The 24,641-nt window shown below is 40.4% G+C and overlaps 1 protein-coding gene across 1 annotated transcript in view; it reads right to left on the bottom strand.

The window, feature by feature from the left end:
• ttc12 (tetratricopeptide repeat domain 12) overlaps positions 1–24,641 on the bottom strand; it is a 38,819-nt gene that overhangs the window by 4,796 nt on the left and 9,382 nt on the right. Inside the window, exons 4-20 of the mRNA XM_035791510.1 lie at positions 22,845–22,922; positions 22,609–22,730; positions 22,448–22,507; positions 21,929–22,000; positions 21,480–21,540; positions 19,888–20,076; positions 18,667–18,736; positions 18,229–18,317; positions 17,307–17,475; positions 16,758–16,850; positions 13,831–13,894; positions 13,491–13,625; positions 13,123–13,215; positions 12,709–12,777; positions 5,261–5,362; positions 4,996–5,095; positions 4,526–4,754 (exon numbers count right to left, since the gene is read on the bottom strand). Coding sequence (XP_035647403.1) covers positions 4,526–4,754; positions 4,996–5,095; positions 5,261–5,362; positions 12,709–12,777; positions 13,123–13,215; positions 13,491–13,625; positions 13,831–13,894; positions 16,758–16,850; positions 17,307–17,475; positions 18,229–18,317; positions 18,667–18,736; positions 19,888–20,076; positions 21,480–21,540; positions 21,929–22,000; positions 22,448–22,507; positions 22,609–22,730; positions 22,845–22,922 — 1,795 coding nt within the window. The remainder of the gene's footprint in view (positions 1–4,525; positions 4,755–4,995; positions 5,096–5,260; positions 5,363–12,708; positions 12,778–13,122; positions 13,216–13,490; positions 13,626–13,830; positions 13,895–16,757; positions 16,851–17,306; positions 17,476–18,228; positions 18,318–18,666; positions 18,737–19,887; positions 20,077–21,479; positions 21,541–21,928; positions 22,001–22,447; positions 22,508–22,608; positions 22,731–22,844; positions 22,923–24,641) is intronic.

The raw sequence follows: 24,641 nt of genomic DNA, 5'->3' as shown, positions 1-24,641 counted from the left end.
TTGGCCTCCCAATAAACATTTATAAATTAGCTAAAGCAAAGCAATGGCGACGTGCCATGGCACCACAGAAAGCCTATCATCGATTCGTTAGGCAGCCGCGTAGACATTTCACAATTTCAGCACCATGGATTAATAAAGGAAATCTGAGGAAAATGCTACAGAAATTCTATCAACACATCTATTGTGCTACACAAACATCGGGGACTCATTGCTACTCTCCCTTCCGGGACGACTACAAGGCCCAAATCATATCACACCTCCATTCTGCTCTTCTCCAACCATAGACAAAAATGTAAGCAGGAAGCACCTGTGGTAAGGATTATTCAACGTTGGTCTGACCAATTGGAATATGTCCTTCAAGATTGTTTTGATTACGCGGACTGGGAAATGTTCCGGGAAATAGTACCGACGTATACACGGCCTCAGTGACTTTGTTCGATTAGAACTTATCCAAGCTAAAGAAACGTGGATAGATGGCAACACTTGCGCAAAACTGAAAGCGCAAACCACTGCATTTAACCATAGCAAGGCGACTGGGAACATGGACGTGTGCAAACAGACCAGCTATGACCTCCGTAAGGCAAAGAGGCAAAACGACATTCAAGGTACAAAGTGGAGTCGCAGTTCAACGTCTCAGACATGACATATGTGGCAGGGACTCCAGACAATCACTGATTATAAAGGAAAAGCCAGCCAGACAAGCAAAACACCTTCTTTGCCTGCTTTGAGGAAAACAACATCAAACTGCTTCTCACGAGGACTGTGTGCTCTCATTCTCCATGGCCGACGTGAGTAAGTCATTTAGGCGTTAACCCTCGCAAGGCTGCCGACCCAGGCGGCATCCCAAGCCGCATCCTCAGACCATGTGCAGACCAGCTGGCTGGAGTGTTTACGGACATATTCAATCTCTCCATATCCCAGTCTGTTGTCCCCACTTGCTTCAAGATGTCCACCATTGTTCCTGTACCCAAGAAAGCAAAAGTAACTGAACAAAATGACTATCGCCCCGTAACACTCAATTCTGTCATCATGAAGTGCTTTGAGAGGCTAGTTAAGGATCATATCACCTCCACTTTACCCGACACCCTAGACCCACTACAATTTGCATACCGCCCCAACAGATCCGCCGACGACGCAATCGCCATTGCACTGCACACTGCCCTATCCCACCTGGAAATAAATACCTATGTGAGAATGCTGTTCATTGCGCATCACTAAGCTCAGGGCCCTGAGTCTGAACCTCGCCCTGTGCAACTGGGTCCTAGACTTCCTGACTCATGACTGATTGGCCACTCACATTGCCAACTCAATCATCAAGTTGGCTGACAACACAAAAGTGATAGGACTGATTACCAACAACAACTAGACAGCCTACAGCGAGAAGGTGAGAGCCCTGGTGGAGTGGTGCCAGGAAAATAACCTCTCCCTCAACGTCAACAAAATGAAGGAGCTGATCGTGGACTATAGGAAAAACTTGAATTACAAGTAATTACATTATTCCTGCCAGCCAGCTGTCTAAATGGCAGCATAGCTTTGTGTGTATAACTTTGTGAAATGTTACACTTAACATGACAAAATGACGGCCAATTGGCCTCCCAATAAACATTTATAAATTAGCTAAAGCAAAGCAATGGCTACGTGCCATGGCACCACAGAAAGCCTATCATCGATTTGAGAGGGTCAAAAGATTCAAGTTCCTTGGCGTGCACATCACCTAGGACCTGAAATGGTCCCTCCACATCGACAGCATGGTGAAGAAGGCACAATAGCACCTCTTCAACCTCCGGAGGCTGAAGAAATACAGCTTGGCCCCTAAGACTTCTACAGATGCACCCACCATCAAGAACATTCTGGGCTGTATCACCACCTGGTAGGGCAGCTGCACCGCCCACATCCTCAGGGCTCTCCAGAGGGTGCTAAGGTCAGCCCAACACATCACTGGGGGCACACTGCCTACCCTCCAGGACATCTACAGCACCCGGGGGCAAAGATAGGCCAAGAAGACCATCAAAGACCTCAGTCACCCGAGCTATGGCCTGTCCACCCCGCTAGAAGACAGAGACAGTATAGGTGCATCAAATCTGGGAACCAAAGACAACAGCTTCTCTCTCCAGGTCATCAGACTGTTAAACAGTCACTCCTAACCAGCCTACACCCAGTACTCTGCCCTGATCCTTAGACTGCTGCCCTATTTACATAGAGTCATTGAACACTGATCACTTTAATACTTATATACTGTTTTACCCACTTCATATATGTATACTGAGTCTAAGTGTCCAAAACATTAGGAACACCTATATAAGAACTGCTGTAAACACGTTCTCTATGAATATGTCCATACCGTCTATAAAAACCATTATACATGCAGTACCATTAAAAAGTTTGGAAACACACCTCATTCAAGGGTTTGTCTTTATTTTTACTATTTTCTACATTGTAGAATAATAGTGAAGACATCAAAACTATGAAATAACACCATGTAGTAACCAAAAAAGTGTGACACAAAAATATTTTAGATTCTTCAAAGTAGTCACCCTTTGCCTTGATGACAGCTTTGCACACTTTGGCATTCTCTCAACCAGCTTCATGAGATAGTCATCTGGAATGCATTACAATTGACAGGTGTGCCTTGTTAAAATTACATTTGTGGAATTTCTTTCCTCCTTAATGCGTTTGAGCCAATCAGTTGTGTTGTGACAAGGTAGGGGTGGTATACAGAATATAGCCATATTTGGTAAAATACCAAGTCCATATTATGGCAAGAACAGCTCAAATAAGCAAAGAGAAGCAACAGTCCATCATTACTTTAAGACATGAAGGTCAGTCAATGCAGAAAATACAGAGGATTAGTTCATTAGAGTTAACAGGCTTAGAAATTGCAGAGGAGACTGCGTGAATCAGGCCTTCATGGTCGAATTGCTGCAAAGAAACCACTACAAAAGGACACCAATAAGAAGAAGAAACTTGCTTGGGCCAAGAAACACAAGCAATGGACATTAGACTGGTGGAATATGTCCTTTGGTCTGATGAGTCCAAATGAGAGATTTCTGGTTCCAACCTCTGTGTCTTTGTGAGATGTAGAGTAGGTGAACAGATGATCTACGCATGTGTAGTTCCCACCATGAAGAATGGAGGAGGAGGTGTGATGGTGTGGGGGTGCATTGCTGGTGATATTGTCAGTGATTGTCAGTGAAGGCACACACCAGCATGGCTACCACAGCATTCTGCAGCCATACTCAATCTCATCTGGTTTGCCCTTAGTGGGACTATAATTTGTTTTTCAACAGGACAATGACCCAACACACCTCCAGGCTGTGTAAGGGCTATTTGACCAATAATGAGAGTGATGGAGTGCTGCATCAGATGACCTGGCTTCCACAATTGCCCGACCTCAGCCCAATTGAGATGGTCTGGGATGAGTTGGACCGCAGAGTGAAGGAAAAGCAGCCAACAAGTGCTGAGCATATGTAGGAACTCCTTCAAGACTTTTGTAAATCATTCCAGGTGAAGCTGGTTGAGAGAATGCCAATAGTGTGCAAAGCTGTCATGAAGGTAAAAGGGTGGCTATTTTGAAGGATTTCAAATATAAAATATATTTTGATTTGTTTAACACTTTTTTGGTTACTACATGATTCCATATGTGTTATTTAATTGTTGTGATGCCTTCACAATTATTCTACAATGTTGAAAATAGTGAAAATAAAGAAAAATCCTTGAATGAGTAGGTGTGTCCAACCTTGTGACTAGTACTGTATATTCACTGACATTGCTCGTTCTGATATTTCTTAACTTTGGAATTATGTGTGTATTATTTTGTATTGCTAGGTAATACTGCACTATTGGAACTATAAACGTTGATTTGATGGACAGCGATCGGTAGTCTATAATCTCAGTGGCGGAAAAAGTACTCAATTGCAATACTTATGTAAAAGAAGAGATACCTTAATATAAAAGTACCTTAATACCTTAAAATAAAAGTGAAACTCACCCAGTGAAATACTACTTGAGTAAAAGTCTAAAAGTATTTGGTTTTAAATATACTTAAGTATCAAAAGTAAAAGTATAAATCATTTCAAATGGCTTATATTAAGCAAACCAGATAGCACAATTGTTTTATTTTTAAAAAATGCACTGATAGCCAGGGGCACAGCACAACACGCAGACATCATTTACAAACAAAGCATTTGTGTTTAGTAAGTCCGCCAGGTCAGAGGCAGTAGGGATGACCAGTGATGTTCTCTTCATAAGTGTGTGAATTGGACCACATTCCTGTCCTGCTAAGCATTCAAAATGTTACGAGTACTTTTGGGTGTCTCCTAAATGTTTGGAGTAAAAAAATACATTTTTTTTTTTTAGGAAAGTAGGAAAGTTCTCAAATATAAATAACTGCGTTATGCCAGTGTAAGAGCTGAGATGTTGAGGAGTGTGTGTGGGTGCATGTGCCTGCATGTGTATGTGTGTGTATGTATGGGTGCGTGTGTGTGTAAGCATACGTGCACGTGTGATTAATTAACATAGCATTTACCTGGGCTCTGCTTTACACAGCTTCCCCAGAGCGATGGCAGAATTTTGCTGCACAGCACTTCTCTTGGTGTCGCCCGCAGCAAGGCGGAGCAGGAGCAGGACAGTGTCGGTTCCCAGGAGGCTACTGGCTGCCCCCCGCACCCCCAGGCAGTGGCCCAGGCACAGGGCAGCGTTCCCTGCCACTGCCTCCTCACTGCTGGGACCCAGGAGCCTCCTCAGGGTGTGAAGTCCTGATGAGTAGGACAAAATAAAAGTTGCCCAATGTAATCACGTACACTCACAGACAAAAGCACACACACACAGGCACATACAAACAAAATAAAAACAGACGTGCTCATACACACAAACCAACACGCACACGCATGTGTGAGGACACATCTTATAATACAATATCTGTTTTTGTTATTTAGCATCTTTCACATAACACACTAGTTCAAAAACCAAGACCAATCCATCATACATGTATCTTACGATTATCACATTTCACCCACTCCTCCTGAGCCGTTTGACTGATAGCCGTGCACACTGTGAGGGTCTTGATCAAATATTTAGTGGTGGTCTTCCCTGATCCCTGCATGGCAAGATAAAACGATAATTTCTCTCACACCATATACAGTATATAGAATACATTATATCAGTCCATATAACACAACATTATTATTTTATCAAGAAGCTGTGGCAGTGATCACCTAAAATAAATATAATAAAAAAGGCAATAAATTATGCTTGGCATTACTTTCAGTAGCCTCCGCATTGTCCCCACGATTCCTCTCTGCACGGCGTCTTCAGTAGCAGCGGGGGACTGTGGGAGCACTTTACTCAGCAAACCTGTGGCTCTCTGAGGCCAAGAGAAAGAACAATATTCAGTCAGTGGGAAAAGAAAGAGAGTGAGTGGGGAAAGAAACAGAGCAGTCATCAACACCTGTTGCTGATATTCTGTCACATTTACTGACCCGGAGAGAGAGATCCTTAATGTCACACTGAATGTCACACAGAGAGAGAGAGAGAGAGAGAGAGAGAGCGAGAGAGAGAGAGAGAGAGAGAGAGAGAGAGAGAGATCCTCTTAGGAATGTACAGTGCATTTGGAAAGTATTAAGACCCCTTGAATTTTTCCACATTTTGCTATGTTACAGCCTTATTCTAAAATTGATTACATTGTTTTAAAATTGTTTTTCTCTCATCAATATACACACAATACCCAATAATGACAAAGCAAAAACAGGTTTTTAGACATTTTTGCAAAAAACAATCACATTTACATAATTATTCAGACTCTTTACTCAGTACTTTGTTTGGCAACCATTACTTCCTTGAGTCTTCTTGGGTATGATGCTACAAGCTTGGCACACCTGTATTTGGGGAGTTCCTCCCATTCTTCTCTGCAGATCCTCTCAAGCTCTGTCAAGTTGGCTGGGGGAGCATTGCTGGAGAGCTATTTTCAGGTCTCTCCGGAGATGTTCGATCAGATTCAAGTCTGGCTCTGGCTGGGCCACTCAAGGACATTCAGAGACATGTCCTGAAGCCACTCCTGCATTGTCTTGGCTGTGTGCTGTCATGACTCTCCTGTGAGGATCCAAAGATCAGGTTTTCAATGGATCCAACTTCTATCAGACCCCTCTCACCCGCAGAGGGGAGGAGGGATTGATGTGGGAGTTTTGTGACACCTCATGCCCGGTTGTAAATTGTATGCAGCAAAGGACTCTTGGCTCCTTTGTATCAACCAAAGGAATACCTTTGTCTCCAGAAGACTTTCGCCAGCCCAAAACTCTAAAGTCCAAAAAGTGAACTTTGGAACAATATTTCTCACACCCGAATGTGGGAAATGGTCAGTGGGTAGATGTAGAAAATTAATGTCATATTGTTTGTAATTTTATGAAGTTATTAAAAACTGTATGAACCAAATACTGTAACTTAGGAAGGAAACCCCCTTTAGCCATCTAGTTTTCATCCAATCTGATGTGAAAACAACTCTCTTTTTGTTAAGATAGGAATGTGATTTCTAATGAGATACATTTTTTTATGTCCTTTGCACATTAAGTAGCCACGCCCCGAGTGATGTCAGAAAAGCGTGTCAGTGTGATGGAACCACCCTTTTTGACCAGAGTGCATAAAAGAACTGGCTAGGAATTAACATATTAGACCAGAAAGACACGAGGTGAAGAAAATGAACTTACCAGACCAGGACACTGTCGGTCTGCAGCTGTGCGTGTAAAGTGGTTTTGGAACTTTGACTATCTACCCGAGGAAGAGGAGAAGAAAACTCCCCTCTCAGACAATCACTGGTACCTTAGGAAACAGCCCATTGGAGACAACTAAGAAGGACATTGTGACCTCTGGTGGACAATCAGAGCATGTACAAGTGGCCCACAGGAAAAGCTCACTGAAACAACTTTCCGAGAGTGATTGGTTCCGACCGAGATAAACGATGAACGAACGGTATTCAACGCGTAAATACATTATTTATTTTTCTTCCAAATGGGCGGCGGTTCGTGTGCAAGGTATATGATTAATGTGAGGACAGTCCTAGAATGTATCCACGATAAATGTCCCCTTTTTCTCTCTCTATTTTCCCCACCTCATTCTCTATTTCTGTGTAATAAGCCGCCATATCTTGTCAGTCCACTAGGGACCTTTGTCTCATGTAACTGTGTATGTGTATTCTGTGTAATTATTTAGTTAGCTAGTAAATAATACTCACGGTTGGGGTTCTCGCAGATCCAAGAAGCTTACGACTGTTCAGAATGAGAATGATATGAGGTAATGATTAATAAGTAACTTAGATCATCTAGAGTTTAATTTGGGAGATGGCAACTCGTTAAACAACTTCTTCCGAGGCGTCCTAAATTCCTAATGAGTTGATTTTTTTTTTTTTTTTTTTTAAATCAACAGTATTATTCCCCACAAACCTTACCACCAATTGGAGTAAACTAATAAACTGTAACACTTAGGCTTCTACCTTCAGTTTATACATCTTATACACATTTTACAGACACAATCTATTTTACAATAGTTATATTTTGTTTGTTTTTAGTCCTTCCTCTATTTCTGATGTCCATCCCTGATGTCCATCTATTTGTAACTGTGCTATTTCACAAAATTTCTGAACCTATACACATTTTAAAGGACTGTTTGTTTTACATTGGTTATCTTGTAATTAGTCCCACCCTTCAGCTCCATTCTACCTCTCCCATCTATCTCTCAACATCATACATTTTGGATTTCTATTTGCCATATATTTTTCAACTGTGCTGTGATGCTTCACAAAAGTACTGAACCTTTCTATTCTTAGAAATGGGCCAAAATACCAGCAACAGTGTGTGAAAACCTTGTGAAGACTTACAGAAAACATTTGACCTCTGTCAAAGGGTATATAACAAAGCATTAAGATACACTTTTGTTATTGACCAAATACCTATTTTCCACCATAATTTGCAAATACATTTATTAAAAATCCTACAATGTGATTTAAAAAAAAAATCTCATTTTGTCTGTCATAGTTGAAGTGTACCTATGATGAAAATTACAGGCCTCTCTCATCTTTTTAAGTGGGAGAACTTGCACAATTGGTGGCTGACTAAATACCTTTTTGCTCCACTGTAACTCCACCAGTCCTATATATGATATCATTCACAAAAATGATACTTTTTTAAAACATTTCTTCGAAAAATATGTTGTTTTTTATCAATTAGTATATTTGAGTTTAACCACAATATTTGTTGTATTATTTGTTCTGTCTTTGCAGGTGGATTAAACTGAAATTGCAACCAACTTCCTAAGGCTTGTTTAAAAAAATAACGATATTCTGGAGATGATTTCCTTTTCAAACAACCGAAAGTGAGCAGGTGTAATCTGAATAAAGGGAAAAAGGCCATTCTTGAACATAGGATGTTCCTACCAATTTACTAGAGAACCAATCATATAATTTAAAAAGCAGGTCAAAGCAGGCAAAACCATAAGCAAATAGGTAAAGTGACTAAATGACTAAAGAGTTAATCAGGGTGATTTTTCCACAAATATACAGGTATTTTCCTTTCCATGTTAGCAACATCTTATCTATTTTCGCTAACGTTCTATAAAAATGTATTGTATCTTTCTTTTGGGATTTGTATACCGAGTATGTCCACATCTCCGTCAGACCATTTAATTGGTCAAATACACGGTAATGTAAAATTAGTATTTTTTAGTGATCCAATACGTAATATAATTTGTAACACGTATTATAATTTGGTTTCAATCCAGAGAGGATAGCAAAAGTATCTAGATCCTCCATGAGGCCGTGGGGAGATTCTAATTGTGATTTTAAAAGAAAACATGAATCATCAGCGTACAATGACACCTTAGATTTTAAGCCACGGATTTCTAATCCCTTAATATTATTGATTGATATAATTTTAACAGCAAACATTTCGATGGCAATAATAAATAGATATGCCGATAGTGGACAACCTTGTTCTAATCCTCTAGATAGTTTAAAACTTTCTGAGATTTGGCCATTACTTACAAGAGATTCCCCAAAATATAGGCATTTCTAGGCATTTACATATAAACTCCAGTCGTACTTTATATAAAAGCCTTTTCAAAATCAGCTATGAAAACCAGGCCACTATATATATGCCACTTGGGTCCTGTTTCAGTAAAATGATATCAGACCTTCTTGTTGCGTGTCTGATAATCTACCATTTATATAGGAGTGGTTAAAACATGCTAATAACGGTCAAAAAAAGTTTTGTATACTTCCACTGGTATGCCATCCAGCCCTGGAGTTTTCCCAGCCTTAAAGGCTTTAATTGCATCGAGAAGTTCCTCCTCTGTAATTTGGCCTTCACATGAGTCTTTCTGTACAGATGTTAATTTTACATTATTATTAGGAAAAGAATCCATACAATTTGTTTCAGTTAGCGGAGATGGAGGAGACTGAAATGAAAACATATTCTTAAAGTACTTTTCTTCCTCTTTCAAAATCATGCGTGACTCCATCATTTGTAACAAGTTTCAATACATTTTTTGGGTAGCATTTCTATATTGAAGATTGCCACAACCATGCTTAACCGTAGGGATGGTGCCAGGTTTCCTCCAGACCGGACGATTAGATTCAGGCCAAAGAGTTCAATCTTGGTTTCATCAGACCAGAGATTCTTGTTTCTCATGGTGTGAGAGTCCTTTAGGTGCCTTTTGACAAACTCCAAGTGTGCTGTCATGTGCATTTTACTGAGGACTGGCTTCCGTCTGGCCACTTTATCATAAAGGCCTGATTGGTGGAGTGCTGCAGAGATGGTTGACCTTCTGGAAGGTTCTCCCATCTTCACAGAGGAACTCAGGAGCTCTGTCAGAGTGACCATCGGATTCTTGGCCTTGACTAAGGCCCTTCTCCCCCGATTGCTCAGTTTGGCCGGGCGGCCATCTCAAGGAAGAGTCTTGGTGGTTCTTCCATTTAAGAATGATGCAGGCCACTGTGTTCTTCGGGACTTTCAATACTGCAGAAATGTTTCGGTACCATTCCCCACATCTGTGCCTCGACATAATTCTGTCTTGGAGCTCTACAGACAATTCCTTCGACCTCATGGCTTGGTTTTTGCTCTGACATGCACTGTCAACTGTGGGACTTTATATAGATAGGTGTGTGCCTTTCCAAATCATGTCCAATCAATTTAATTTACCACAGGTGGACTCCAATCAAGTTGTAGAAATATCTCAAGGATGATCAATGGAAACAGGATGAACCTGAGCTCAATTTCGTGTCTCATAGCAAAGGGTATGAAAACCTATATAAATATGTATTTCTGTTTGACATTTTTTATACATTTATAAACATTTCTAAACACCTGTTTTCGCTTTGCTATTTTGGGGTATTGTGTGTAGATTGAAGAAGAACATTTTTTTATTTAATTAAGCAATATGGCCCGAGGGTAGATGCCTGGACACAGCCCTTAGCGGTGGTATATTTGGGCGCTCGAGTGGCGCAGAGGCCTAAGGCACTCCATCTCAGTGCAAGAGGCGTCACTGCAGTCTCTGGTTCGAATTCAGGCTGCATCACATCCGCACAATTAGCCCAGCGTCATCTGGGGTAGGCTGAATTTGTTCTTAACCTGTTGAAGCTATGGGGGCGCTATTTCATTATTGGATAAAAAAAAGCGTTCCCGTTTTAAGCGCAATATTTTGTCACGAAAAGATGCTCGACTATGGATATAATTGGCAGCTTTGGAAAGAAAACACTCTGACGTTTTCAAAACTGCAAAGATATTATCTGTGAGTGCCACAGAACTCATGCTACAAGCGAAACCAAGATGAAACCTCAAACATGAAATGAGCAGAATTTTTGAGGCTCTGTTTTTCCATCGACTCCTTATATGGCTGTGAATGTGCCATGAACGAGCTTATGCTCTCTGCTGTTCGTCCAAGATGTCTGCAGCATTGTGACATATTTGTAGGCATATCATTGGAAGATTGGCCATAAGAGACTACATTTGCCAGGGGTCCGCCCGGTGTCCTTTGTCTAAATTGGTGCGTAATTCTCAGCTGCAAGCATTTTCCCATGCGATTCAGAGGGGAAAGCACACTTCCAGGAACGATATATCATCGAAGAGATATGTAGAAAAACACCTTGAGGATTGATTCTAAACAACGTTTGCCATGTTTCAGTCGATATTATGGAGTTATTTTGGAAAAAGTTTGGCGTTTTTATAACTGAATTTTCTGGTTTTTATGGTAGCCAAACATGACGCAGAAAACAGACCGATTTCTCCTGCACAAATAATCTTTCAGGAAAAACGGAACATTTGCTATCTAACTGAGAGTCTCCTCATTGAAAACATCTGAAGTTCTTCAAAGGTAAATAATTTATTTGAATGTTTTTCTGGTTTTTGTGAAAATGTTGCCTGCTGATGCTAACGCTAAATGCTAATGCTAGCTATCAATAGTTATCAATACTGTTACACAAATGCTAGTTTTGCTATGGTTGAGAAGCATATTTTTTAAAATCTGAGATGACAGTGTTGTTAACAAAAGGCTAACCTTGAGAGCTAGCATATTGATTTAATTTTATTTGCGATTTTCATGAATAGTTAACGTTGTGTTATGCTAATGAGCTTGCGGATACAGGTTTTTTTAGTAGCTAAACGTGACGCACAAAACGGAGCGATTTCTCCTAAACAAATCATCTTTCAGGAAAAACGGAACATTTGCTATCTAACTGAGAGTCTCCTCATTGAAAACATCTGAAGTTCTTCAAAGGTAAATTATTTTATTTGAATGGTTTTCTGGTTTTTGTGAAAATGTTGCCTGCTGAATGCTAACGCTAAATGCTATGCTAACACTAAATGCTGCTACACAAATGCTTGTTTTGCTATGGGTTGAGAAGCATATTTTTGAAAATATGAGATGACAGTGTTGTTAACAAAAGCCTAAGCTTGAGAGCTAGCATATTTATTTCATTTCATTTGCGATTTTCATGAATAGTTAACGTTGCGTTATGGTAATGAGCTTGAGGCTGTATTCATGATCCCGGATCCGGGATGGCTCGACGCAAGAAGTTAACTGACTTGCCAAAGTAAATAAAGGTTAAATAAAAAAAATACAAAATATTGTCCATATATCACAAACCCCCGAGGTGCCATACTGCTATTATAAACTGGTTCCAAAATAATTTGAGCGGTAAAAATAAGTGTTTTGTCATACCCGTGGTATACGGTCTGATATACCATGGCTGTCAGCCAATAAGCATTCAGGGCTCGACCCACCCAGTTTACAATCCATTTTAGAATACGGCTGTAATGTAACAAACTGTGGAAGAAGTCAAGGGGTCTGAATACTTTCCAAATGCACTGTATGTTCGAGATACGTTCTGAATAGTTTTTAGCCCCTTGAGACTGCTCAGACCAGACCATGCTATGTTTTCTTATACGTGTTCTAATCTTAAGTTTTCAATGCTTCGGAACACATGCTGACGAAGCAGGAGTTGTGTTTATATCTAAAACTAGTTGCTATACATAAAACACGTATGGTGTCGTATTGTTTCTCTCCAAATACCCATCTCTTCCATCTTTGTTTGCATATGAAAAATGCTTGCGATATGGATAGTTAGAGCATGATAGGCCAGAGGGGCCGTAGAGAAGTGTCCGTGAGAGATGCCGTGGTTTTGGTCTCATCAGCAGAGCTGCGTCGGGGCCCTGTGGTGCAACCACTCACTGTGATGATGCCCCCGTCGGGATCACTCAGCAAGCCCAAGCATACTCCACTGATGGGAACAGCATGCTCCTGCAAGATAAAGGAGAGAAAGAAAGCGAGAGAGAGAAAGGTTAATCGAATGTTCACTGTACATATCACTTTTTCATAAGGGGTGCTTATTATTATCACTACACCAAAGGGTCTGAAACAAAAGCTCTCAGTGCTCTCTTTGTTCTTGTTTTTCCATTCACCTCCTTCCCTCCCTCTTCCCATCAAATTGATGTGTTACCCTGATAGGTGGGCCAAGGACTAGTCAATCACTGCCCAACTCCAAATGGCACCCTAGTGTGCCATGGGCCCTGGTCAAAAGTAGTGCACTATATAGGGAATATGGTGCCATTTGGGATACGCTCAGCCTAACAGCCTCTATCGTACCTGGATGGCTGTGGAGGGATTACCAGAGAGGTTGATCATCAGTCCCAGGAGGGGATAAAGGATCTCTCTGTATTCACAGTGAGTACACCATTTCTGTAATAGAGAACCACAGTGCAATACAACACTCACTGAATTTGGTATGAGAAATTACCATTGTACATTGTTATTTATTCTGGCTTATAAATTTCAGTCTGTGACATTTCAAAACCTTTATTTTATTGGAAAGAGACAAAGCAAGTGTGCCATCATTAGAATTGAAAAATAATAAAATAGAAAAATAAACATCCCAGTTCAGTTTAGGAAAATAACAAAGTTGTGTGCTCCTTTAAAATAAGCTAGTCATAAATACAATATGGAGCAATATTCACCATGGCGATTAGAAAGGCCTGCCAAAACTCCTGACAGTTGGCAACCTCGTTATGGATGGCATCATCTCCAATCATATTGCCTATTGTTGATATGAGCGATGGGAAACTATGCTGGTTGAATGTGGTGATGTTTCTCTGCAAGCGGAGCACAAGAAAGATTATCCCATTATCCCATTTTGACAGTGTCTGGTCGCAGATTAGCTTTTGCTGTATTAACAACTCATATGGTTGTAGTCATGTTTGGCATGACAGATCTAGGACCAGGCTACAACAACTACAGTATCAGGAGCAAATGAAGTATTTGATGAGATGTAGCTAACTTCCAACACAAATATCTTACCAGTAGACTTGCGAAAGGGGGCACAATCAATGTTGTAAACGTGTCCCTTAACTGCAAGCAAAATCTGTAACATGAACAGGGAGTTAACCATGATGAACATGAAATGTTCAAGAATATACAGTAGATATGCTACAAATCACTTGCCTACGCTGTATAGTGATGTAGCATACGCTATACAATAGGTTCCCACATGACAAGGAACAATAAAATAATTGGTTGCACACTGCATACAGTATGGGACACAGACAATGGATGTCAGGAGGTTACAAACACAATCGATATTATAATATTATTCATGAGTCATGACGTGCGGTACCAAACCACAGTATGTGACGACATTATCTAAATGTTTTATAACACACACAAGCACACGCATACTTAATAGGTCAACACACACCCCCCACCCTTAGCAAGTAATGGGACGGCTTTTGGCCCACCAAAAAAGAAAAGACGCTAAATTAAACTGTAGAACTGAAGCCAAACAAATTGTCCTGGAGAGGCTGTCTATCATAGGCTTTACACCCCAATTTCACACTCCACCATTCTCTCACTCTGCGAGCATGTGTGTGTGGTGCTGAGGATAGATAGGGAGAGTGAGAGAGGAGCCTTGGCCTAGGCTGTTGTTGATTGCGAAGATTGAGGCTTTTTTTCATTGAAGTAAAACGAAAGTTAGAGGATAAACAGTATGCCTACAGTGAAAAAACTACAAGCTGAATGTCCTTTGTGTGGTCAAGTTTTAATATTGTAGTGGACAAAGATGAGAAGAGCGTTGGCACGGCCAAATGCAAGCCACTGTGCAAATCGCTATTCAGAGAGAATGCAATTTTGGAACTTAAATGTATTTATTTTCGTATTTATAATCATATGCTTTATCATTAGCCTATTATTATTGTATATCATTGTTATTATTGTAGGTCTATTAATCTAAACCAGTTCTTTAAATACGCTAAACATGTTTTGTTTAATTCTGCTGAGACATTTTCGTTGGCTAAATTAAGTTAGAATTTTCTTTTCAAATGTGTGCTCCATCTTTAGTTTAAGGTAAATTAGTTATAAGAAGGCCCGTTGTAAAATAAATATCATTAGAGGTTACTTGCTGCAAATATGGCGTGTTCAAAACTCTTGTGATGTTTTAAACCAGTTCGTCTTTTTAAACCAAGTCTTTTGATTCATTCTGTTGAGCCATTTTCTTTGGTCAAATTAAGTTCCAACTGTAATGTTGTGTGTGCCATATTATAATAGCCTTCTCCTATTTTTCCTATAAATAATGGCTTGATTTACTTTTGTTATTACCCTAATAAAGTGTAGAAACTTTTGTGAAGTTTTGGTGTGGTGAGGCTATTATTAAGCTTAACTAGTGCCGGCTTATGATATGAAGGCAGTGTGCACCAGCGCTCCGACTGAATCCAACAGTTGAACTTGAGGTGAGGACCCTAGACAAGACAAAAAACACACATACCACCCTCGTCACACCCTGACCTAACCAAAATAATAAAGAAAACAAAGATGACTAAGGTCAGGGCGTGACAATAAGCTTCCTTCTGTATGCCTATATCTGTCTAGCAGACACAGTAGCCATCTGACAAATGCATGTCGGTGTCATAGCATGCTGCCGGCACATCTCTATATCTCTCTGGGGCTGCTCCTCCTTTATGTCATTTTTTCTAATATTAATATCATACAGTGGACGCAAATGCATGCAATGCTCGGATGCACTTAGCGCTCAAATTGCCAAAAACTGAACCGTGAAATGGACACTTATTGTTTTTGGAAAATAAAAACCAATAAAGCCAAGGGCTATAAAGTTTAGCATATGCTACACATCGAAAAACAAGGAATAGTGTTTTTGACATTTTTGGGGGGCTGTTTTTAAGGTCTAGTAGTCTAAATGTTGCTAATTTGGCCCATATCCCTCATGAATTGATGGCGTTGGCTAAACCAGGTCGGAGGTTTCATTATCTCTCTCTTTCTACTTTCGGATTTGAATGCATATAGATGTCCGGTAAATTGCTCAAATGTCCGTAAATTAAAATCTTTCCAGTCACAAATCTTCATAACGGAAACGCTGACACAGAAGTCAATTCAATGTCTATTCCACATTGGTTTAATTTAAATGACGTGGAAACAACGTTGATTCAACCAGTGAGTGCCCAGTGAGACGTCTCACACAAACAGCAGCGTAGAGTAGCTGATAGCCTTGTTTTCAGAAACGTTAACAAAAAGCGAGTCCTCGACAAAGGCTCCAGACTCACATTAGAAATGTAATCCCTTCCAGCACCATTCAAGTCCAACCAAATAGACTGTGATCTTCCCATTTCAACCACTATACGCTCTCTGGCTTTATTCCTGTGGCTCTGACTCTCCTTCTGTGGCTTAGTCCCAAATTACACCATATTCCCTTTTTAGTGCACTTCTTTTGACCACTACATCAGGAAAAGGGTGCCACTTGAGATGCAGAGACGCAGACTCTATTTTCATAAGTGACAGTGTGAGTTTAGGAATGGAGCGGCCATTGGGCTTTCAACTGAGATTAACGGTGGGATAGAGCCCGGTGATGGATTGGGATGTCAACCCCGCTGTTCACTTTGCATTTGCTTGGAGCCTCCTAACTGTCCAGCCAAGTGAATTAAAACTGCTCTTTAATATTTACGCCGATGATATATGGCAATACAATAGACTAGCCTGGTGGGTCATGGTCAGAATATGTATTTATATTTTCCTGTGAAGTGATATCATTGTGATAGCATTGTCCTTCAAACGCTGACGAAGGCCTGAAACGTGTCCATTTGTTCTGACATCTGCTGCTAAGAAAACACATAAAAACTTAAAGAATATTTCGGTGACTGAGTTGTTCCCTCCTTCAAGTAAGAGCATCCACCATTTTGTTACAAAAAAACTATGTATTACATTAGCTACAGTGTACATACTGGTTTTCCGTGGCAAAGTTCTCCAAAATAGTTAGAGCTGTGGTTTCCAGCTGGCTCTGTGTGGATATGCACATCATCAAGTTTCCCACCAACCTGCAGAGTTGTGTGAGAAAGTCAAATATTTCATTTTCACATGTCATTAACACCTCTTTAAGCCAAGACAATTATCCAACGTACTATATCATTGTTTTACTGATTAAATAAGATGGATGACACAATATTCAGAATAACAGGGACCAGCAAGTGCAAATGCAGGTCTGATGTGAGACTAAATACAGCAATAGAATATCAACATGTTTTCAATTCCCACAGTACATAAGGGTTAAAATCCTAAATTAAATGTTTATTGTTAATAGAGCACATAATATTTTGCGACCCTACAACCATACTTTCCCCCCATATTTTAATTTCCCTGAACTCTGAGTGGACGGCTCTACCTGCTGTCTGAAAGAGCTGAAAGAGGAGAAGGCAGGTAGGTTTGATTTGATAATAGTGTGTGGCTCTTGTCAGCCAGAACACGCAATTACCAACAGGGATCTGATCTCTTACATGTGCAAATTCAGGTTCTCAATGGACACGCATCTTCCATGTGGAGTTTGGGAGTACAAAGACAGAAACGCCAGGCATTCTTTCCGCACCGCCGCCATTCCTGATACTAATAAGTCAACAATGTACTCTTTGGAGTCTGGGCATCTCATCAGCATCTTTTGGTTTTCATCTGAAAGCAAGCAGCCCAGGAGAAAAAATGTCTTCAGCAACAGGGACAGTTCCAGTGACAGTCGTGGCAAAGATTGAATTTAATAACACATTGCATGCACTTTCAATCGATTTGAATGCTATTTGTCAGGGGATGATTGTTGGCCTACTTTAAATGCAATAGCAACAATATAATTGCACTTGCCTCCTTAATTGGCAGATTTTTTTTTACATCAAATGCATTTCCCCTATTTTGACATTGGCACAACAGGTTTTGGATAGCTGTGTAATTGATTTGTCACCGTTTGGGAGAAGGAGCAATTATTTTCTCTTGGTTACAAGTGTTCATGAATTTTGATGTGGTAAAAGGGGCAGTCCGGGATTCAAACAACAATGTAGCAGTCACAAAGTGTGTTTACAATGACAATGTTAATGGAGTAAAACAAGCTTATATGTTGTGGGTTTTAACAAGACACGAGGCATGTATAAATTATATTCTTCAACAATCAATGGCTATATCATTCATAAATAATGGATGTACCAATCCCAGATTGCCACTTAAGCACACATTGCCTGTGTGACTACAGAACAAGTGGGCACTTAATAAGGAGTTGGCAAAAATGCATGACAGGCAGAATAATGAGAAAACAATGGGATAATTGAAGATGTTTGGCATTTCATGCATTTTCTTCACACAATTTCTCTTGACAAAAAAAATCTACGTGCAAAAAAATAGGGGGAGGAAATATCACACCAATGTCTTGTCTTTACAAACCATTTCCATCGCAAATCACCCTCCACAATTTCAGTACGGACACGCATAGCTCCTCTGCGCATGGCGCTGTCGATTTCTGCAACAGGCAACTGAAAATAAGGAAACCAAATTGTGTTCTTTATGAGTACGGCATATTTTTAAGCTAATAATACCCTCACTAATTTCACATGAGGGAGTTGTGATTAGTGTATCAGCCTACATAAAACCTACTATACATACATGTAGTACATTGCGTGGGGCACAGCACATTACAGGTTCATCCAAATCTCTAAAGGAGCTCATCGTATTTTGGCAATATTTAACTAGCAACTAACAGAGAGAGAGTAACTTTTAAAGACAGCATCTCTTTGGTTTGAAAAACTTTTTGGGACCACGGTTGGCGGCCTGTCCTTAACTCCCTATCAGTGTCAGTCAGGGGCGTCTCTCGGGTCCCCTTACCTTCTTACGGTGTCATTGGTTTGGATGATACTGAAGCCATTGTTTAATCGGAACAGCGTCTGGCCAGTGCCTGTTAGGAAGAGCAGATAACGTCAGGACTGGGAGGCCTCTCCGTACCTCAGTGAGCCACATACATCATCACAGTGCGCCCGTGGCCAGGCTTCAGAAACACAATGCCTGGCGGTCAAGGGCAGGAGAGAGTGGAATAAATAAAACTCATCCAGAGCCAAAGATCCTCCGCTATTTCCCTCATAAAGATGGTGAGACCGGGCGTGTGTGCAGAGAAAATCTAGAAGAGAGGGGGGGAAAAAGCTCCCCTGAGGTGATTTGGTGGCGAGAGAGCCGGTAATGTCAGGCAGGCCGTTTCTACACTCTTCTTAGAGATGTTCAACTGGGAATTATGTTACATTTGCCCTTTCATTGAATGACATTGTAAGACAGTCAGTCAGACATCTGACAGGTTGTATTCATCCATATGAGGGAAGTGAAAACACAGACTGGAAATGTGTGGTAGTAGTCTACCATTGATCATTGATTATTGTCCCTGGTGGTGTAGTTGATACCGGCAGTTCACAGATATCATGTAAATGTAACATTATAGTGCAAACGCGTGTGCATCTTAGGCCCAGTGCACTCAGAATTTGCATAAATCATCCAGTACTGTACCTCTGCATTCTACACTGCATTCTGCATTCTGTTGGTGATAGAACAGCTCACATGGATGCTTGGATTGTAAACACATATTTATCATTGCGCTTCCATGTGTCCTTTCCTCTGCCTACCTCGCGCCTCGGCTGGGCAATATTGGGGAGTTTGCTGAACTGTGATAAAATGAACCATGAAGATAAATCAATACCGCAGAGGGGTCAGGTCAGGTCTTCCCTTCCGGATGTTATTTTCAGAGGATTACAAATTGACCATAACCACCACAACAAACATTTGGTCTGTGCAGTGATTTGATCTCCTAGGAGTTTCACATTTCTCCAGTAACAGTAGATGAACTGCATTTTTTCGGAGTCGACTACTAGAACCATGAATAAGAGAAACCCACCTGTCAACGCTGTCCTCCCGTGACCTGAAGGAGCATCCGTTGGCATCCTTCTGGCCCACAGGATAGGATGAGGAGGGTTGGGGAAAGCCAAGCGGAAAAAACAACATTCACACCCACTCACACTCACACAAGATTTGGAGGGATGGGGAAACTCCCAACAGCGTACTCACAGTCTGTAATGGCGTGCGACAGAAGCTTGAGCCCTGCGCAGTAGTATAACGGGAACTGATCGGGTCTCTCCAGCTTTTTCAACAGTTGGAGCACTGTCATGGCCTTTTCTTCTCCCTTATCAAACTCCTCCCACGCGTTGCTTTCCTGGCATTCTCTTTCTTCCTCCAAATCCACTTGGGTCAGATACTCTTGAGGAAGAAAGGAGAAAACATGGGCTCGGAGACAGATCGCTTCTGAGGAGCCTAGTATGAGGTAACCTAATGGCAGTGGATCAAAGGAGTGTAGGACAGTATGACCACCGCGTTTCTCATAATATGCATTCATATGCTGTAAATAGCATCATATGCTATAAACAGGTAGTAGGGCCACAGATTAGAAATGGAAACAACTTTGCAAGGAGGCCATACGAATGTTTCCTAACCCTACCGAATTAAAGGTATCACCAATTAAATGCACGGATTCAGTAATTATAATATAATAATAATAATAATATATGCCATTTAGCGGACGCTTTTATCCAAAGCGACTTACAGTCATGTGTGCATACATTCTACGTATGGGTGGTCCCGGGAATCGAACCCACTACCCTGGCGTTACAAGCGCCATGCTCTACCAACTGAGCTACGGAAGGACCAATTATCTTACTGTCAATACATTTAGGGAAAGATAATGAGGGTATTCCAGAAACGTTGTTGTCGTCTTTTCCGATGATTCATAACATCTCCATAATCACACGTCGACAACGAACAACAGCTTCAAAACGTGCGAAAATGATAGTGTCATTATTCATTGGGAATCCATCCTAGTCTAAATTGACACAAAACAGTGAAATGAGCATGCGACTTCAGAACAAAACGCTACTGGGACCATCTGTTTTAATGAAGCAAAATAAGCTTACCACAGTTGACGACGGCAATGATGGCACAAAGGGAAAAAAAGAATGCTTTATTTTGCAAGGTAACAATGAGTGCCATCCAGCTTTGGGTTGTCATTGTAGGCCTGTCCTTGTTACAGGGCTGTTATCATGCGTAAATAAATGAGGATGCCTAACAGACCTCTCTGCCGAGAGGGGATGATTTGGTGACAAGACGGTGGGATGTGATCAGGAGTCAGGACAAAACGTGAATTTTGGCTAAGTGATAGGTTGGTTTCTATGATATACTGTATATGAATGGAGTGTACATAAAAAAAACATTTCATTTCATTTCTGATTAATCAGGAAGAATCACATCCCTGATGATGGTGGGTTAGCCTAGGTCCTTGGGTTCCCCTACTTGTGGAGATTTGATTTGGCTCTCCTTGATTTGGCCCTTTTCTGAGCAAAAAAAATGATTACACCTGCAGCTGAATCTAGTTGATGATCCTCGCCCTATGATTACATGGGTCATATATAAATAACCCTTACATAGTATGACTTTGCTGAGTTTGTTCATAAATGATTCGTGAGGCATCTATGTAGTGTTTATTGAGATGTTATGATTGCTCTATAAAAGCCTTTATAAATTGTAGTTTGTTTAAGTGGGACCATGAGCAAATCTGAGTAATAGACTTCACTTGCAACAAGACTTTTCAGCGTGTTATATTGCCTTACCTTTGAGCATCTTTTCCCGTCCTGGCTCAATTTCCAGTATCTTTTGATAGCACATTCGTGACTGTAAAAGAGAAATATGTCAATTACGTTTCCTACAGCTACCTTTGGTCATGAGATTGGCTGATGCACTCTACTAATCTCAACCAGCCATAGATAAATATATGGGACTCTGGTCTCACTAATACACACAGACAGAGAGTAAGCAGAAATGTTGAGACCATTAAAGAAAGAAATGCAGTCACTTTGTATTTTAAATATTGTATTAAGCAGAACGCTTGCAGGACTCTACTTGCTGAAGGAAGGGTAAGCTTAAAAAGTTGCAAAATCTGCATTTTAGGAGATCAACATAAGGTTCGAAGCGGATAGGCATCCAGAATGACTGAATACAGTTGTAGGCTGTTTCCTCTGCAATGCAGTTAGATATGGTTCAAATGCAATGGAATGCCCACCTCGTTATAATTCTTGAGTGCCAGGTGTGCTTTCCCCATGTGAAGATAGGCTTTAACACACTTGTCATTACACTGTAATGAAATAATATGAGCAAGAGAATCATACGTGACACGTCAACTGAACACATCATCTGCAATATGGACATCATTACACAAAACTGGACCAAAACCACATTTACTCAAGCTTCAAATACGGTACTCCCTTGAATTAGGCCAAACCCATTGTCTAGTTAGTTTGTGTGTCTTTCGAAATAGATTGTCCTGAAAGGTGAGCACTGATTTTTTTGTACTGCTTTTATTACAGATTCTAAGGGGTATATACAGTACTCCAACCCACTTTCCTCCCCTCTCCACACCACTTACAGTTAATTGAAGTCACTGAGCACTGTACTGTACTCTACACTGCACGGTATGTTCTGTGCTCCCAAGACACTACAGGATCACCAGGCCACTGCCTGGAATGGCGTTATGAAAAATGAGGGAGCTAGTGATTGACCCAAAGTTCCTAGTCAGCCTTACCTTCAGAGCCCACTCACAGTCACTTATGGCCTCCTTATATTTCTCCAGTTTGATATAGGACTGCAGAGGAAAAAGTGGGGGAAAAGTAGACCGATAGTATTCAACATACTGTTTTTAAGTTAACTAAAAGTGAAGCGAAGCTGAAATGAAGTTGAGAGTACTTGTGCTCTGTTGGTATACAGCGGCTGCATGTCTCGTCGCTCGTCTAAACCGTCGCTATAAAGCTTCACGGCAGTCTCGTATTCTCCCTGGGCGTATGCTTCATTCCCCTTTTCTTTAAGGGCTGAGGGAGTAAGGACATATACAAATACAGTGTCAGGTTCAAAACAGCTGAATTAAGAGCGACCCTAATTAGGAAATTGCAAGAGCATGCTGGAGAAATGACTTTCATGCACACCGTTTGCCTTTTCCTGTCTCCTTTGTCTCCTTTTGTGTCTGTCCTCTGCATCGCTTTCCATAATTTTCATGAAATGATCTACAGAATTAAGGAGAATATAAAACACTGTTCTTAAACGAGTGTTTCATTTGGAATGTAAAACTCTACATTTCTAAACGGTGAAATTAGATAATGCATTAATGAGAAGAACATTTGTGGATCATTAGTGGTCAGCTGGTAACATAGTAGTTCATTCTTGGAGTTGCACTAAACTTTGCACTAAATGATGTTAAATACGATGGGAAACCTTTGGGATTGACTCTATTCCACTCTTTGTACCTGAGTACAGTACGTGTACAGATATTCAATTTTACACTAGGCACAGAAGAGAACCATGAAATTAATTACAATTGAATTGGGGACTACAGTATATACTTTTCACAGGGGGGATTTAGAGAGCACTAACTGGATTACGGAAGATACATTATTTGGAAACATAAGCACAGGCACAGAATACATTTGAGGACAAACAAAAAGACCTACAGGAACTTATTCAAGAAAGATCAAGTGTAATATATTATTTAAAAAATCAAGTGAAATAAAGGAATTTGGGGAGAAATGCACCAAGCTACTTTTTAATCCTCAAAATAGAAATGCTATCAAAAATCATTTACAGAAACGTGTTACAAATGACGGAGTCTTCCATGATTCACCAAACAATATTTAGAAAGAGGAACAAAAGTACTTCCTGCATGAATTTTTGTTTCGGTCTCCTTCATCTCCACTAACTGAAGTTAATTGTAAGGATTTTGTTATATTAATAGTGTCAAATTAATATCTGTACAGAAAGACTCATGTGAAAGCCAAATTACAGAGGAGGAATTTCTTGATGCAATTAAGGCCGTTAAGTCTGTGAAAACTCCAGGGTTAGATGGCATACCAGTTGAGGTATATCAAACTTTTTTTGATGTACTCAGAGGTCCGTTATGAACCTGTTTTAACCACTCCTATATAAATGATAGACTATCAGATACTCAGATTTCACTATTACTGAAACAAGACCCAGATGGTAAATATAAAGATCCAATCCACCTAAAAAGAACTGGAGGCCCCTTACACTTCAGTGTTGTGATGTCAAAATTCTAGCAAAATGCATAGCGCATAGAATTGAAAAGGTATTGTCGGATATTATTCATCCTAATCAGAAAGCTTTTTTTACATGGACGATACATTGGAGATAATATAAAACAAGTACTGGAAACAATAGAAAACTATGAAAAATCAGAGAAACCGGAACTGGTATTCATACTGTAGCTGATTTTGAAAAGGCCTTTGATAAAGCAGACTAGAATTTATATATAAATGGACTATTTTAATTCTGGATCATCTCTTATACAATGAGTTAAAGTTATGTGTAGTAACCCCAGGTGTAAAATAGTAAATAATGGCTACTTCTCAGAAAGCATTTTTATTTATTTACTTTATTTAATTAGGCAAGTCAGTTAAGAACAAATTCTTATTTACAATGACGGCCTACCCCGGCAAACCCGGACGACGCAGGGCCAATTGTGCACCGCACTATGGGACTCCCAATCACGACCGGATGTGATACAGCCTGGATGCAAACCAGGGACTGTAGTGACGCCTCTTGCAATGAGATGCAGTGCCTAGACCGCTGCGCCACTCAGGAGCCCAGTATTAAACTGTCAAGAGGAGTGAAACAAGATTGTCCACTATTGACATTAGTATTTATTATGGCCATCGAAATGTTAGTTATGAAAATTGGATCCAACAATATCAATGGGCTAGAAATCCAGG

This window comes from Oncorhynchus keta, chromosome 18 (assembly GCF_023373465.1).
Source record: "Oncorhynchus keta strain PuntledgeMale-10-30-2019 chromosome 18, Oket_V2, whole genome shotgun sequence".
Taxonomy (NCBI): Eukaryota; Metazoa; Chordata; class Actinopteri; order Salmoniformes; family Salmonidae; genus Oncorhynchus; species Oncorhynchus keta.
The sequence above is the reverse complement of the archived record's forward strand: the minus strand, read 5'-3'. Positions and strand labels throughout refer to the sequence as shown.